This window comes from Indicator indicator, chromosome 25 (assembly GCF_027791375.1).
Source record: "Indicator indicator isolate 239-I01 chromosome 25, UM_Iind_1.1, whole genome shotgun sequence".
Taxonomy (NCBI): Eukaryota; Metazoa; Chordata; class Aves; order Piciformes; family Indicatoridae; genus Indicator; species Indicator indicator.
The window spans coordinates 2,694,663-2,709,988 of NC_072034.1; the positions used below are offsets into that span (position 1 = coordinate 2,694,663).

Here is a 15,326-nt window from a genome sequence, read left to right on the forward strand (position 1 = left end):
AGCGGCGGCTGCCTGGGCTCGGCGCTGCTCGGCTCGGCTCGGCGCTGTTCGGCTCCCAATGGCAGCGGCGGCGCAGGGCGGGCGGTGCGGGGAGAGCGCCGCGGGGCGGGGACAGGGCCTACGGCCGGCCGCCTCCCGCCGACAGCGCTCCCAGCAGCCGGTGGCCTCTTGTCCCCAGGCACAACTCTCCTCCTCCCCTTAAAGAGCCCCTGGCCCGTCGGACCTCTCCCCTCAGACACACTCGTTTTCCCCTCGGGTGTCTCCGTGTCCCCCCTTTAAAGCCCTCCCGCGCCCTTTCCCCTCGGGCTTCCCTCGAAATCAGCCTTCCCTGTCCCTCCAGATGGCCGCTTCCACGCCTCGGGAATCCCCCGGGCACCCCGAGCACCGCCGGACACCCTGAGCACCGCCCTCTGTCCCAGGGGCAGCACGGGGCTGCCTGGAGGCCTCTCCCTCAGCCCTGGGTGAGCCGAAGGGGACAGAGAGCAGGGTTCAGCCTCTGTCCTCAGGTAAACCTCTGCACCACGCTAGGCCTCAGCTGTCACTGGGCAATTTTTCTTGGGCACTGATATCACATAAACGCCTGTGACAGTTTTTTAGGTAGTTCTGGCTGTGAAATCCCTGTAGTTGCCTATGAAAAGTGCCTGAGTGACAGAGCTGCCTGCTAGTATTCCTCCCTCTCCTACCCAAACAGCCTCCTGTGGAGCAAGCCTGCAGGGCAGAGATACAAAGAAGTTCACTTTGCTTTAGCATGTCACGTCAGGGACTAAAAACATCCTAGTGTTTCATAATTGATGCTATCCAGGCTTCCTCGGGCAGGCTGTCCTCATTCTGCAGGTTCACGACAAAAGGGTTCAGGTACCCAACCCACAGATAGCCATCATGGGCATAAAAAAAGTATAGAGAGTTTTTTTTTAACTGGCATTTCAAGAACCACAGAGTGGTTTGGGTTTGGAGGGACCTTCAAGATCATCTAGTTCCAACCACACTGCCATGGGCAGGGACACCTCCCACAGTTTGCAAACTGCGGAGGTGAAAAAAAAATCCCACCCAGATGTTCTTACCAGCTCTTGGTTTTACTTACAAACCCTTGGCAGGCCTGTCCTGAATCACCTCACTTTGTGTGAGCACAGTTAAAACCTGCCTGTCTCCCTGTCTGTGGAAATCTAACACACAGCAGAATCATTTCAGCAGGAAATTTCACTGTCACATCTTTGCTAGCAACAAAGATCACACAATGTGCTCTTCCCCAGGCAAGAGGACTCTTCTACAAAGCACACACCAAAGCTCTGCAGTGCATTACAGATGCCAAACAGCCCAGATGACAGCTGCAGGCTGTGCTTTTGGGGTCTGGGGATTGTGCTTTGGGAATCTCTACCTCCTGATCCTGAACCAGGAACAATGCCCTTAGTCTGGGGGTTTGTCACCATCAGTATCTATCTTTGTTTCCCATAGAACATATACAACAGAATCCAGAATGCTTCAAGACAAAATATATTCACAGCAAACAAGGAGCACACACCCCACTGTAGACTTAGCCACATCCAAGTGGCAAAAAATTACAACCCCAGGCTGTAACTTCTTCTGACAATCTGCCTCTGTTTAGGTCAGTAAGAAGCCAGCTGGACTTTGGAGAGGGGACAGGACAAGCAGCACAACCCCCAGAGATTGCCTCCTGCCTCAAGGGGATTCTGCAAGCCCTGGCAACCCCACAAAGGTCACAGTGATGCAGGTAGGCCAGATGAAAACCTGATGGCTTTCAGATTTATCAGGCAAGTTCAGCAGAAGGAGACTCGCTGCAGCCTCTGGCAGCGTTACCTTTCTGCACAGCGCAGGAGGCGCAGAAATCTTGCCCTGTGTGGCCACACTGACAGTGACCTGCTTCCCTCACCTTTCTAACTGCTGAAACTGCAGTTCCTGCTTTCCTGGCTCTGTCCTTCAGACCAAGTCAGAATGCCAGGTCAGTAAATTAAAACGACTCTAGGCCACTTTGAAATCCAAGCCTTGTACAGAGCAGCAAAGGTGTCATTAAAAAGCATTTCATGACGTTGGCAATTTTCCTTTTGGCTGTTATTAGCAAAAAACACAGGCATGAAATGGGTCTCAGGGCACCTTTTAAGGCTGTCAGCTTAAGTTGGCCATGTAAATCAAACTCTGTCTAAACCATTGCTCATCGTTTTTGGCACATTCACATTGGGACTACGAATAACCTCCCTCCCCTGGTGCCACCCATACGCTTCCTTCTACCCACCGCCCGGGTTTATTTTAGTGGCAAGTTAAAATTAAAAGTCTGTTCCTGCAGCAGCCAGCAGGAAACACTTGGCCAGGGTAGCTGTGAGGAGAAGTGGTTACGTAATGTGTACATTTGATGTCTCACATTCACGTTGGGCTCTTTGGGATGGCCAAGGGTCACTTGAAGTGCTGGCTTCAGATGCTGCCTGATCCAAGGGGCTGGCAGCGTGCTGCAGTCTTACATAAGAGCCCAAGCGTCGCTCCAGGAAAGGCAGAGTGAGTGCACCAGTGGCCTCACCGCTGTCACTTTGGCTTAGCCATGACACTGGAGAGCTCCAAGAATGGCTCTGAAAGGGCCCTCCAGCTGACAGAGTGCTTCAGTTCTGAAGTTTCCAGCTTTTTTTTTTTGCGGCACGGCTCGGTAAAGACAGAACATTCGGGGCTGAGAAAATGCTCAGAGATTAACAGCAAAAAACTTCTGATGTGTCTTATCAGGTAGACAACAAACAGGAAACAACATTTTGTTTGGAGATATAAATAATACAGTCTGTAAACACCATGCTCTGCAAGCATTCCCATAGAGTCAGAGAATGAGTTGGGTTGGAAGGGACCTTAAAAATCACCCAGCTCCACTCCCTGCCATGGGCAGGGACACCTCCCACCAGCACAGCTTGCTCAAGGCCTCATCCAACCTGGCCTTGAACACCTCCAGGGAGGGGAAATCCACAACCTCCCTGGGCAACCTGTTCCAGTGTCTCAGCACCCTCACTGCAAAGGATTTCTTCCTAATCTCCAGTCTCAATCTCCCCTCTTCAAGCTTCAATCCATTCCCTCTCATCCTATCACAACAAGCCCTCACATGCTAGATTAAACCAACAGCATCCATCAATTTCTTAACTGGGTAGTTGTTTGTGCATTAAGGGATTTGGGTTGTAAGTGAAATATCTAAGTAGTTAGGGTATGTTCATCTAAGGACTCAACATCTAAGTAGTGGGGTATGTACTTGTAATTATTGTCAACAAAAAAATGCCACACAGAAGGAAATTACAGGAATTATGAGGTTATTAGTGGTCCCCAGAGTCACCCTAATTCTGGAGCTGGGAGAGCACAACTCAGCAGCTCTGTAGAAAGAGTAATAAATGCAGCCAGTCCTTGGTTGCCTTCAGTGCAAGTTCCTTTCTCCTAGGATGACTTCCCCTGCCTCCCCCCCATCATAGGTGCAGCACCTTTGATCCTTCTCATTTACTCAGGAGGCTCTGAGATTCCTGGAAAACTGAAAAGCCAGAAGATGTCCAACAGAGTGGTGCCCTCTAAAGGTAACTCACACAGGCTGGCAAGCTGCAGGACAAACAGCAGTGGGACATTTTCTACTGCACTTGGAAAGCAAAAAAAACAAAGGAAAAGTGGGTGGAAAATGTGTACCTCTTACAGAGACTCTTCCATGCATCCTGCTGGGCTCACAGGAGAGGAATGCACATAACATTCCCTTGGTCCACAGGATTCAGGGATCTGCTTATTCACTTAAAGCCACCAGGCTAATCCAGATAAAGATAAGTGGTCAAGATGAATTCCTGCAGTTATTTTTGTTCTCCTGTAAACTTTGCTTGCTTGTTTAAAGAAAGTTTTGAAAAGAAACCTGACATGCAGACTATGAAAAACTGGAATGTGAACCACTCCAGCACTGAGGTCAACATTCCTTCGAAAATCTGTGTAATGTGTGATTTGCCTTGAAAACTGCAGAGCTGAGAGCACTGCTGCCAAGGGACTGTGCTAGGATCAAGGTAGCCATCTGTCAGCTGAAAGTTTGTTGCAAGAAAGCAGTTCATAAAAGCAAAAGATGACAGAAAACAGCTTGTTAGTACTTTCTAAACAGTGATAAGAAACATTCAAGGCTTCTGAGAACTTCATGGTTGCCAGTATTGCAAACTACAAGCTGAAGGGCTTCTGTTGAAAAGCCCAAGGCTGCATTTTGGGTGGTAGTTTGCAACAGCAAGAGATTGCAACTCTCACTTGGCAATCCCAAGTGAGACTTCAACTACAGGATCCTTGTCCCAGAATCACAGAATGGCTCAGGTTGGAAGGGACCTCAGAGACCATCTACTCCAACCCTCCCACCACAGACAGTGACACCTCTCAACTACACGTGGTCTCCCAAGGCCTCATCCAACCTGACTTAAATACCTCCAGGGACAGGGCATCCACAACCATTCTGGGCAACTGTTCCAGAGTCTTACCACCCTCTCATTGAAGAACTTCTTCCTTAGATCCAGACTAACCCTGCTCTCCCTCAGCTTCAAACCATTCGTCCTTGTCCTGTCTCTAGACACCCTTATGAAAAATTCCTTTCCAACCTTCCTGTAGGATCCCTTCAGGTCACCATCTTCCTGACACTGGGGTCCATATGCCAAGACTGGTTTGAGACACCTTCCTCAGTACTATGGTTCTGAGCCTCCAGACTCCTTTGGCTTCCTCCATTGTTGGTTTGGGATTTTTTTTCCTTGCCTTTTATCCTCCTACTCATTTTGCTTCATCCTAAGCAGTTTTCCTCTGGGTTCAGCACGACCTACCTTCCCCATGTGTGCACTTAGAAGCTAGTGCTGGCTCTTCCCCCTTTTCCTTCTGGGATGCAGCAGTAAGAGCAGGACTGTTTCTCCAGATCACCTGAGAGGAGTGTTCCTCACAAACAGGTTCAGCCAGTTCAGTTAGGATGGCAGTGAGGGGACAAAATGAGCTCCCTGATGAAAGCAGCCAGCAAAGGGGTGTAAAAGGGTCATCGTACTTAAATCTGAATTAAATCTTTACACTGCAAATATGCCCTGGGGGTCTTCTGTTTAATAAAAATAACCAAAAAACAATGTATCTATGTATATATAGGTTAGTGGTGACAGCAACCGTAAATGAGCATAGAGCAGTAAAAACTTACCAAGAATCCCTGAACGTCCCTGCTCAAATGTGCCAGCTAACAACCATCTGTTCATTTACAACCCGTTTCTGGCAGAGCTCGAACGCCCCCTGCTCGGCTCAGCAGTCCTGGAGACCACCCCGCCGCTATCCCTGCCGCTTTCCCCCTCGCTGGCCGAATCGTTGCCCCCCCTCCTGTCACATCTGGAGCTCTCTGAGTTGGGAAACAGCAGCTGTGGCCTGAGCAAACGGATGAGTAGAATCACAGAAGATTCTTTGGGTGTAGAAGAGACCTTTAACGTCATCCAGTCCAACCCCTAACCCAGCACTGCCAGGTCACCACTAAACCATGTCGCTCAGCACCACATCTCCGTGGCTTTTCGATGCCTCTCGGGATGAGGGCTCCACTGCTGCCCTTTTGGGGAAAGCATTGCTCCACATGTCCAACCTAAACCTCCCCTGGTGCAACTTGAGGCCATTTCCTTTTGTCCTGTCACTTGCTTTCTGGGTGACCAACACCAGGCTGTTCAGGAAGCTGTAGAGAGCAATGAGGTCTCCCTTCAGCCTCCTCTTCTGCAGACCAAACAACCCCAGATCCCTTTGCCACTCCTCTCCAGACTCTTCACTGGCTTCGCTGCCCTTCTCTGGACACTCTCCAGCCCCTCACTGTCCTTCTTGGAGCGCGGGGCCCAGAACCGAACCCAGAATTCGAGGTGCGGCCTCACCAGTGCCCAGTCCAGGGGCACGATCCCTGCCCTGCTCCTGCTGGCCACATCACTGCTGATCCAGACCAGGATGCTGGTGGCCTTCTGGACCAGCTGGGCACACGCTGGCTCATCTTTTCCCACCGGGCAGTTTGCAGCCACTCTGCTCCCGCTCCGCGCCCCCAGGAAGCGGAGTGCGGAGCGCAGGAGGCGCTTCCCGCCGCCGCCGCCTCCTGGGAAGGGGAGGCGGAGCCCCCGAGCCCCCGCCTGTCGCCCATGGCCGCGGTCGCCGCAGCACGCCGCGGCCTGGCCGCCCTTGTGCTGGGCCGCCGGCCGCCGCTGCCGCCCTGCCTGTGCCTGCCGCCCGCCCGCCGCCTTCCCAGCGCCGCCTCCTCCTCAGCCCTCGGGACGCCGCCGCGGGCTCCCGCCCCGCTCTGCGCTGCCCTCCGCAGCTATAGCCAGGTAGGGGCCCAAGATGGCGGCACGGTGCTGCGGGGGCACTCGGCCGGGACCCCGCCGGCACCGAGCTGCGGCAGGCGCGGCTGCAGCCTGCGCGGGAGCCGGGCCGGCCCCCGCCGCCGCGGTTCTGCGGCCTGAGGGCGGGTGGCCCGCCCAGCCGGGCCGGGGGACGAGTGTGACAGGGGCGGCGGGCAGGGCCAGCCCCGGCACGGCGGGGCACGGCGGAGCCCCGCGGCCGGGTGCCCGCCAGCAGCGGGAAGGCGGCTGCCGCCCGCGCCATGGGCACCGGCAGCGCCATGGGCACCGGCAGCGCCATGGGTACCAGCCGCTTGTCCTTGCTCCGCCCTGCCCTTTCCCTCCGCATGTCGTGCCGGGCCCAGTGACCGTGCGCTTGCCTGCAGAGCTGAACGTCGGTGGGTACCACGGCTGAAAGCTGAGCGCTGCCACCTCTTAATTTGGGTTTCTTTGTTGTTGTTCCTTTCTGGTGACAGATCACAGATGCGTCGTCCCAGGAAGGTCACCTCTCGGAGCAGGAGCAGGAACCACAGTCGGCCAAGGAAGTCAGTGACAATGTCTTTCTCATCAGGGCACAAGGATTCCCCTTCTCCTGCACCGAGGAAGACGTGCTTACCTTTTTTGATAGTATGAGAGTTTATTTTCCTCCATAACTGCGCAGTCTGCTGTTAGTGAACACAGTAGTTAACACTTAGTTAACAAAGATCAGTAACCAAAGAGGAGTTCTTAATATGGCTGCAAAATCGTTCATGATTTACACATAGAAATCAACTTCCAAACTGCTGGACACTGACTAGAAACTCATGACATTTTCCATTTATATGATTAAGTTTTTCCCTTCTTAGTCCGTGTTGCCACAGTAAAGACATTCCAGTTGGAAGTGGTTCCTTTAAAGACCATTATATGCCTTTAAGGACCATTCTCTTCCTTTAAAGACCATTATTCAAGCACTGGAACAGGCTGCCCAGGGAGGCAGTGGAGCCCCTATCCCTGGAGGTGTTCAAGAAATAGCACTGGGGACATGGTTTGATGGCTGTGGTGGTGGTGGGTTGAGGGGTTGACTCAAGGATCTTAGAGGTCTTTTCCAACCCAAACGATTCTATGGTTGCCTTTCCCCCCAGCTTTCCTGTTTTAAACAAACTGGAGTGTTTTTTACTTACTAATTTAAACTTCAGTGTTGCTTTCTAATCCTGATTAAAGCCTGTATATACCTTCTCTCCACACTTCAATGTTATGATCCATCCTTCCAGAGTAGACTGGAGATCAGGTCCTAGTTTTTTAATGGTTTGGTCATTGAAATTAAATCAGTTTGAAGCCCTAGGGCAGAGGAAGATAGAGCAGGCAGATTGTAGACATAGAGAGAGAAAGGAGGTAGCATTTGTTCTTGATTTCAGGTAACTCAGACAGTTTACCAACAACATGAGAATGTATCAGAGTTGTTTCAGTTGGACAAGGCCTCTAAGATCACCTAGTCCAACCATCAACCCAGCACCACCATGGCCACTAAACCATGGAATCATGGAATAGTTTGGGTTGAAAGGGACCTCCAAATCTCATCCAGTCCACCCCCCCTGCAGTCAGCAGGGACATCCTCCACTAGATCAGGTTGCCCAGAGCCTTGTCCAGCCTGACCTTGAGTATCTCCACGGATGAGACCTCAACTACCATGTCCCCAAGTGCCATGGCCACAGGTTTCTTGAACACCTCCAGGGACTCCACCACCTCCCTGGACAGCCTGTTCCAATCCCTGACCAGTCTTGCAGCAAAGAAATTTTTCCTGATCTCTAATAATCCACTTGTACAGCTGTGAAAGTTAACAGAAGTCAAACCAGTTCCTTGCCTGTGCTAGGCATTGTGTGTTAAAGGTTAGAAACAGGAGTGTCCCTCATTTGAAGGCAGCATTTTGTGCTGCTGAGGGGGGCAGCTGAGTGCAGGATGTTCAGCTTTCCTCTGAGCAGTGGAGCCCCAGGTGTGGTGCAGTTTCTGTGTCCTGTGTTCCTTGGTTTCCAGGCTGTAGAATTCGAAACGGTGAGAACGGGATCCACTTCCTCTTAAACAGGGATGGGAGGCGCAGGGGGGACGCCTTGATCGAGCTGGAGTCCAAAGCAGATGTCCAGAGAGCCTTGGAGAAGCACCTCAGATACATGGGCCCACGCTACGTGAAGGGTGAGTCTGACACACCACTGCTTCCCTTGCAGAGGCCTCCTGCTAGAAGAAATAAGGATGGCAAAATAAGCCTCAGCTTGACAGGCTGCTGGGCCAGCTCATACCAACTCCACCATCACCTAGAAAGGTTGGACCTCAGGATCCTGAGGACCTCTTCCAAACTGGCATTCCATGAACTGCTTGAATAATAAAGCAGGCTGGTGTGGTTGGGGCAGATGTGGTACAGAGCAGAAAACTAAACCAGAGAGCTGTTGGAGCAAGTCCAGAGGAGGCCACAAAGATGCTCCAATGGCTGGAGCACCTCTGCCATGAGGACAGGCTGAGGGAGCTGGGGGTGTGCAGCCTGGAGAAGAGGAGACTCCAGGGGGACTTAGAGCTGCCTTCCAATAGCTGAAGGGATGCTACAGGAAGGCTGCAGAGGGATTTTTCTCAGAGGTGTCTAGCATCAGGATGAGGGTGAATGGTTTGAAGCTGAGGGAGAGCAGGGTCAGGCTGGAGCTTAGGAAGAAGTTCTTCAGTAGCAGGGTGGTGAGACTCTGGAACAGGTTGCCCAGGGAGGTTGTAGCTGCCTTCTCCCTGGGGGTGTTCAAGGCCAGGTTGGATGAGGCCTTGAGCAGCTGAGTCTGGTTGAGAGGTGTCCCTGCTCATGACAAGGGGTTGGAGTAGAGGAGCTCTGAGGTCCCTTCCAACGTGAGCCATTCTAGGATTCTGTGATTCCTATGCTGAGCAGGAAAAGCAGAACACTGCGTGCAGTGAGGGGCACCATTGCAGGAGCAAGGAGTGTGGTCTGGGGAAAGAAACACAACAGTTAAGTCCTGCTTTAGAAGAATGCCTGCAGAGTGCCACCTGCAGAGTGCTGTGAGGGAAAAGCTGCTCTGTGCTCCCTTGCAGTCTTTGAGGTCCACGACAGCGATGTGGAGAGCTTGCTGCGGAGCCTGCACAATGAATCCCAAGCCATAAACGATGGAGTTGTGCTGCTCAGAGGCCTTCCCTTCAGCTCCACTGAGGAGGACATAGCAGATTTCTTCTCAGGTAACTCAGCCTGGTCTGTGCTCTTCGGTTGTGAGGTGTTTACTTCTCCAAGCTGATGCTTGGACAGGTGGCTGCTTCCCTGAGCAAGAGGAACAGCCTTGAACACCTTTCAGCAGTGTAAGGAAGCTGGGAGCAACTGAGGCTTTCTGAGCCAGCTTTTAGCTGCAAGGTTTTCTTGCACCTTTGAGTTCTGCGGGTCTAACCTAGGGTCAGGACTTGCAGCACTCTTCTTTGGGGATCAAGGGGAAGGGACCTGGATCCTGGTTTTTTTGGGAACCAAGGGGAAGGGACCTGGATCCTGCTGTATGCGATTGGGTTGCTACCAGTTTGTCATTTGGCAAAGTTAAGAGAGGGACAAAATGCCTGGAAGGTAGAGCACAGTGAATGCAGAGTGGCTCAATGCAGCTCTCCACTCAAGACAGCCAGATCACATAAACCTCTTAGCAGCAGGTTTGATGATAATGACTGGGGGCTAGACTGGATGATTTCTAGTGGTCCCTTCCAACCCCTAAGATGCTGTGATTCTGTGACTGGCTTGTTCATGCTTGTGGAATTTCACTGCTCCAGTTCAGCTGAGCCAAGTGCTACACAGAGATGGGGGGGGGAAAATCACCATAATAAGAGAAAATGTCAAGATGATCTGTGCTCTGGACCTCCTTCATGTCTGGAAGGTGGATTCACTTCTTCCCATAGTTAAAGCCTCAGGTTGATTGACTGTTAGTGATGAAGCCTTTTGTGAAAATAAAGCAAATGAGGTGGAGTTAAATAGAACAGGTAGCTAGGCCAGCATGAGAGTTGTTTCAGAGCTATTTAACTGTCCAATTAACTCCTCAAAACCCAAAAGAGCATGGAAAAAGATGTCTCTGAGCTAAGACCCAGGTTCCTGACAACTTAAATGCCTTTTTTCCTCCCCTCTCTTCTATAGGTTTAAAAATAACCGACATAGTTTTCATTTACCGGGGAGAAAGAAGAACAGGAGAAGCCTTTGTGCAGTTTGCAGCTCCTGACATGGCAGCTAAAGCCCTGCTCCGGCACAGGGAATATATGGGAAGCAGGTAGGTGCTTCATGGAGGTCCACCAGGCTAGGAGAACCTGTTGTGAAGCATCCTGGGTGACTTGCAGCTTGCTTCTGGCCAGCTGAAACAGCCTGGCCTTGAACATCTTCAGGGGGGGCGCATCCACAACTTCCTTGGGCAACCTGCTCCAGTGTCTCCCCACCTTCACTGCCAAGAATTTCATCTCCAGCCAAAGTCTCCCCTCATCATCTCCCAGGTCAGCTTCTCCTTTCACCTGCAGGTACATCGAGGTGTATGTGAGCAGGAAGCACAGCATGCAGAAGCACATGGCCTACGACAGGGAGAGGAGGGAACCCGAGCCTGTGTTTGGGGAGAGGCGGCTGAGCCACACAGGAGACGCTGAAAGAGAGCACAGTGAGTCCCTGCTCTGCCTGCTCTTTGGGGGCCCTTCCTCCTGCCCTGGCTGGCTGCGGCTTCCTGTGAGGGAGGTGCTGGTTGTGAGTGCTAATGATGTGTTCTTCCTCCTCAGAACTGGGCAGGGAAGGAGCAGAGAGCTGCAGGCAGGCTGTAGAATCTGGCAGTGTCTCATCACCGCTGCACTTCGTGCACATAAGAGGGTTTCCCACCCAAACCAGTGCCCAGGACATCATAAATGTGAGTAACCATCAACAGAATTCACTGCTCCTTACCAGCACAAGCCCTCAATTGATGGTGACAGCTGAGATGACCTCAGGTTTGAGTTTATCTCGGTGGCTTCAGGCTGAAGGTGTTTGGAACTCGGAGCTTGCTGAGGGTCCCAGGCTCCCCAGGGTGTCCATGGCCTTGTGGGCACAGCAGCCATGTGCTCACCTTCAGAAATAAGAATCATAGAATTGTTTTGGTTGGAAAAGACCTCTAAGATCATTGAGGGCAGCCTAAGACTACCATGGACATAGGATGGCAGGGGTTGGAAGGGAATTCTGGAGATAATCATTGAGTCCAACCCCTCAATGTTTTGCTACCCCAAACCTCAAACTCCCCCATAGCTGGGCAGACTCTGTGAGAGAAACCAGCAGGTTTCTCAGGAGCAGCACCACTCTGCTGTTGTTTCTTTCTCACCAAACTCTCTTTTTCCCCACCTTTTCCAGTTTTTTGCTCCTCTGAAGCCCACCAGGATCATGGTGGAATACAACTCCCATGGAGAAGCCACAGGAGAAGCAGAAGTATATTTTGAGAGCCATGAGGATTCAGTTGCAGCCATGGCCAAGGAGGGGTCACACCTAGGTAAGCACAGAGGAGGGAGGTCTCAACCAGGGAGGCTGTGGATGTCCCCTCCCTGGAGGCGTTCAAAGCCAGATTGGATGAGGCCTTGAGCAAGCTGAGCTGGTGGGAGGTGTCCCTGCCCATGGCAAGGGGTTGGAACTGGGTGATCTTGAAGATCACTTCCAACCCAACCCGTTCTATGAATCTAAACCCTGAACCTCAGCTCCTTGGGTGGCTGGGGCCAGCTTGTGACGCTGCTGCTGACACCCTGTGCCAAAGGGGATCTGGAATGGAGGCTTCCAGTTCAGCTGTTGTGTGGCCTGAGCTTTGTGTCAGGACAAAAAGGAGATACCCCCCCGAGCAGTCACTGACCACATGCCCCCTCTCTGCCCTTGCTCCCCAGGGTGCAGTGCTGTGCAGCTGTTCCTGAACCAACATCCAAAGGCAAAGGGAAGCTGCCAGTGACAGGGGCCCAGCTCAGGTTTGGTGAGTGCAGCTTTCTCTCCTCCAGCTCTGGCAGCACCTGCCTCAGGCTTGCTGCTTCTGACACTGGATTCCAGCAAGCTTAAAGACTGACTGGGAGTGGCTGAAGGGGCTCATACCTGGACCTTCTGGCCTGCAAATCCAGCTCCCATGGGCTGGAAGTCCTGTGGCAGAGGGGCAGCAGCTTGCAGGAGAGCTTCATTGTCCTCCTCTGTTTAAAACTGCTGCTGTGATGGGGTTGGATTCCCTGGTGTAGAAGAGAAACCATGGCCTTGAGCAACCTGGGCTGGTGGGAGGTGTCCCTGCCCATGGCAAGGGGGCTGGAACTGGATGATCTTGAAGGTCTCTTTCAACCCAACCCATTCCATCAATCCATGAATGCTTTCCACAGGTGTGGGGTGGGTCTGGCTGGGGACAGGGCTGTGTTGCTGCCACCTCCAAGGGCTGGAGCTGGACAAAGGGATGTTCTACAGGTGATTTTTGTTGTGTCCATCCCTGCACAGCCATGTCTGGTGCTCAGCCTGGGCTCAGTGCCACCAGGCTCTCATGTTTCTGGTGTGTGCCCTTTAAGAAAGTTCTTGGCCAACTTCTTCTTCCATAACTCCCTTCTGAAAGTGCTCCCTGAGATCCTGCCCCTGCTGCCACCGGCTGCAGCCCTGGGTGTGATCCAGGCCAGGGATAAGCTCTTGGGGCAGGTCCAAAACATGCACTCAGCTGCAGCCTCCATCCCATGCAGCCTCCTTGGTGCAGAAACAGCAAAACTGAACCCCTCTCCCACCCCATGTGTGTGGGGGGCAGTCCCCCTTCCCCACCAGTGTCCCACCTGGTGAGTCAGATCTTGTAGTCCTGCAAATTCTGCTGTTGGGCAGCACTTCAGAGGGCAGCAGTGGTGCCTGAGGATGAGGGAAGCACAGAGCTGCAGCCAGGTGGTGATTTCAGGACAGAGCAGATGAGCTTTGGGGTCCCTTCCATGCTGGCAGTCTGAGGTTTGTGTCTCTTCCCTCTAGGCCAGGTGAAGACATTCCGTGGGGCTGGCGAGCGGCTGGTGCTGTGCAGGCTCCAGGATGAGCTGGACATGCTGGCTTTGCACTGTGTGAGAGCCTCTAATAAATGATGTTGACTTACTCTGTACAGAGCCTCTTGCAGAGCTGGAGGGGCAGCAAACGTGGTGGGATGGAGCTGCTCTGACCTGAAGGTGTGTGGTGGTGCACAGAGCATTGACCACACCGCTACTGGTGGGTGACGCCATGGAGCGACCTCAGCTCCTCACACAGACCTCAGCAGGCTACATGTGTAGGAAAGTTTGGGGACACTGAGGGGCTGGAGTGTGTCCAGAGAAGGGCAACCCAGCTGGGGAAGGATCTGGAGAACAGGGCTGGGGAGGAGCAGCTGAGGGGAAAGTGGGGCTGGTTAGTGTGGAGAAGAGGAGGCTGAGGGGAGACTGCAACTCTCTGAAAGGAGGTTGGAGCCAGGTGAGTGTTGGTCTCTTGTCCCTAGGATCAGGTGATAGGAGAGAAAAAGGCCTGAAATTGTGCCAGGGGAAGGTTAGGTTGGAGAGGAGGAAAAATTTCTTTGCTGCAAAGAGTGGTCAGGGATTGGCACAGGCTGCAGAGGGAGGTGGTGGAGTCCCCATCGCTGGCTGGGCCCAAGAAACAATGGGACCATGGCAGTTGGGCCCAGGGTGGTATTGGGTTGCAGGTTGGACTTGATGATCTTTGAGGGCTTTTCCAACCCAAACAGTTCTGTGATCCTATAACCAAAACCACCTCCCTCCTCCACACTGCTTCCTCTGCACCTACCCCCCACCCGTTAGCAGCTGGAAATGCTTTCCATGCACACAGTTGATAGAATGACCACTTGAGACACCAAAGACAGATGACCAAGTTTTTATTGTTGTGTGCAACAAAGTGGACATCAGGAAATCTGCCCTCTGCTCCCCTCTGTCCCCCCATCCTAGTGCCCAACCCCTAGCCTGGCAGGACCTGAGCCAAGGTGCTGGGAAGGTTTCCAGCACACACCCAGCAGTAGCAGGCAGAGCCTGGGACACCAGGCAAGAGGCAGGAGCTGAGAGCAGCACAGTGACTGTGACCTTTCTCAGGTACAGCACCCACCAGAGCTGTTTGCTGAGGGGTCCTCAGCCACCCCCCTGCCTGTGAACAGGGTTAGGATTTGAGGACCTTCTCAAGAGCTGTCCTGCTTCTCACACCCAACTGTCACAGCCCTCACTTGGAGCAGCAGCAGCTCCTGCTGGGAGAGGTGACAACAAAGCTGTCACTGGAGAGCTGCAAAGAGCTGGGCGGAGCAGCACTGAAGTAACCCAAACTGGCTTTCAGTTGAATCCTCTCCCCTGGGAGTCACTGGGGTCTCTCTTCTGGGGGATGAGTGACACTGGGAGGGATGCAGAAACTGAGCCCTCGCAGCTGTGTGCACAAAACCCTCCACACTAAACTGAACAACCCCCAGATTCTGAGTCCCCCCTGCCAGCACTGCTGTCACCCCTGCAGGGCTGTGTGGCCACGCCACTGCCCTAGGGGCACTCCAAGGAGAGGTTTCTGGGGACTGCCACGAGGGTAAAAAAGCAGGAGAAGAGAAACTCTTTCAACTTGTGCCCCCTCTGAGGTGCTCTGGCTGTGAGGGGCAGCAGGAGGAACTGGAGAATTTGGGTGGCTGCACAGCCCCAGGCCTAGAGGGAGCTGGGGGTACCAAGGAGCACCACCCACGTACCTGACACTGCAGCAGGGTTCCAGCCAGCCCAGGCAACAGAAAAAGCCCCCTGAGGGGAGCCCCAAACAGAAATCAACAACCCCAATGCATCTGTCACAGACAGGTCACTTTTGTGGACTACAACACAGCCTGTGGTCCTAGAGGCTGAAGGTGGCTTCCAGTACAAGCCAGACCAAACTATGACCCCCTATGTGCTCCATGAAGAAGCCACCACAGATTTGGGGAGCAACGTGGAACCCCTTGAGGTAACAGCAACAAAGAATGATGCAGCTTCAACTGTGAACCTTCAAACTGCTGACACCAGAACTTCCCACTAGGTGAAGGCCATTCCCATCTCATCTCACCTAGGTGAGAT

The 15,326-nt window shown here is 52.9% G+C and overlaps 1 protein-coding gene across 1 annotated transcript; it reads left to right on the forward strand.

Moving 5' to 3' along the window:
• Positions 1-6,110: 6,110 nt before the first annotated feature.
• On the forward strand, positions 6,111-13,362 carry GRSF1 (G-rich RNA sequence binding factor 1). Its single transcript, XM_054392323.1, has 10 exons — positions 6,111-6,296; positions 6,785-6,935; positions 8,319-8,474; positions 9,366-9,506; positions 10,432-10,561; positions 10,803-10,936; positions 11,052-11,176; positions 11,650-11,785; positions 12,168-12,250; positions 13,255-13,362. The coding sequence occupies exons 1-9, from the start codon at positions 6,111-6,113 to the stop codon at positions 12,227-12,229; spliced, it is 1,221 nt and encodes a 406-aa protein (XP_054248298.1). The 3' UTR covers positions 12,230-12,250; positions 13,255-13,362.
• The last annotated feature ends 1,964 nt before the right edge of the window (positions 13,363-15,326 follow it).

Coding starts and splice junctions, on each gene's coding strand:
- GRSF1 (XM_054392323.1), top strand. CDS start 6,111: ATGGCCGCGGTCGCCGCAGCACGCCGCGGCCTGGCCGCCCTTGTGCTG. Junction 11,177..11,649: donor GTGCCCAGGACATCATAAAT/GTGAGTAACCAT, acceptor CACCTTTTCCAG/TTTTTTGCTCCTCTGAAGCC. Junction 11,786..12,167: donor CAAGGAGGGGTCACACCTAG/GTAAGCACAGAG, acceptor CTTGCTCCCCAG/GGTGCAGTGCTGTGCAGCTG.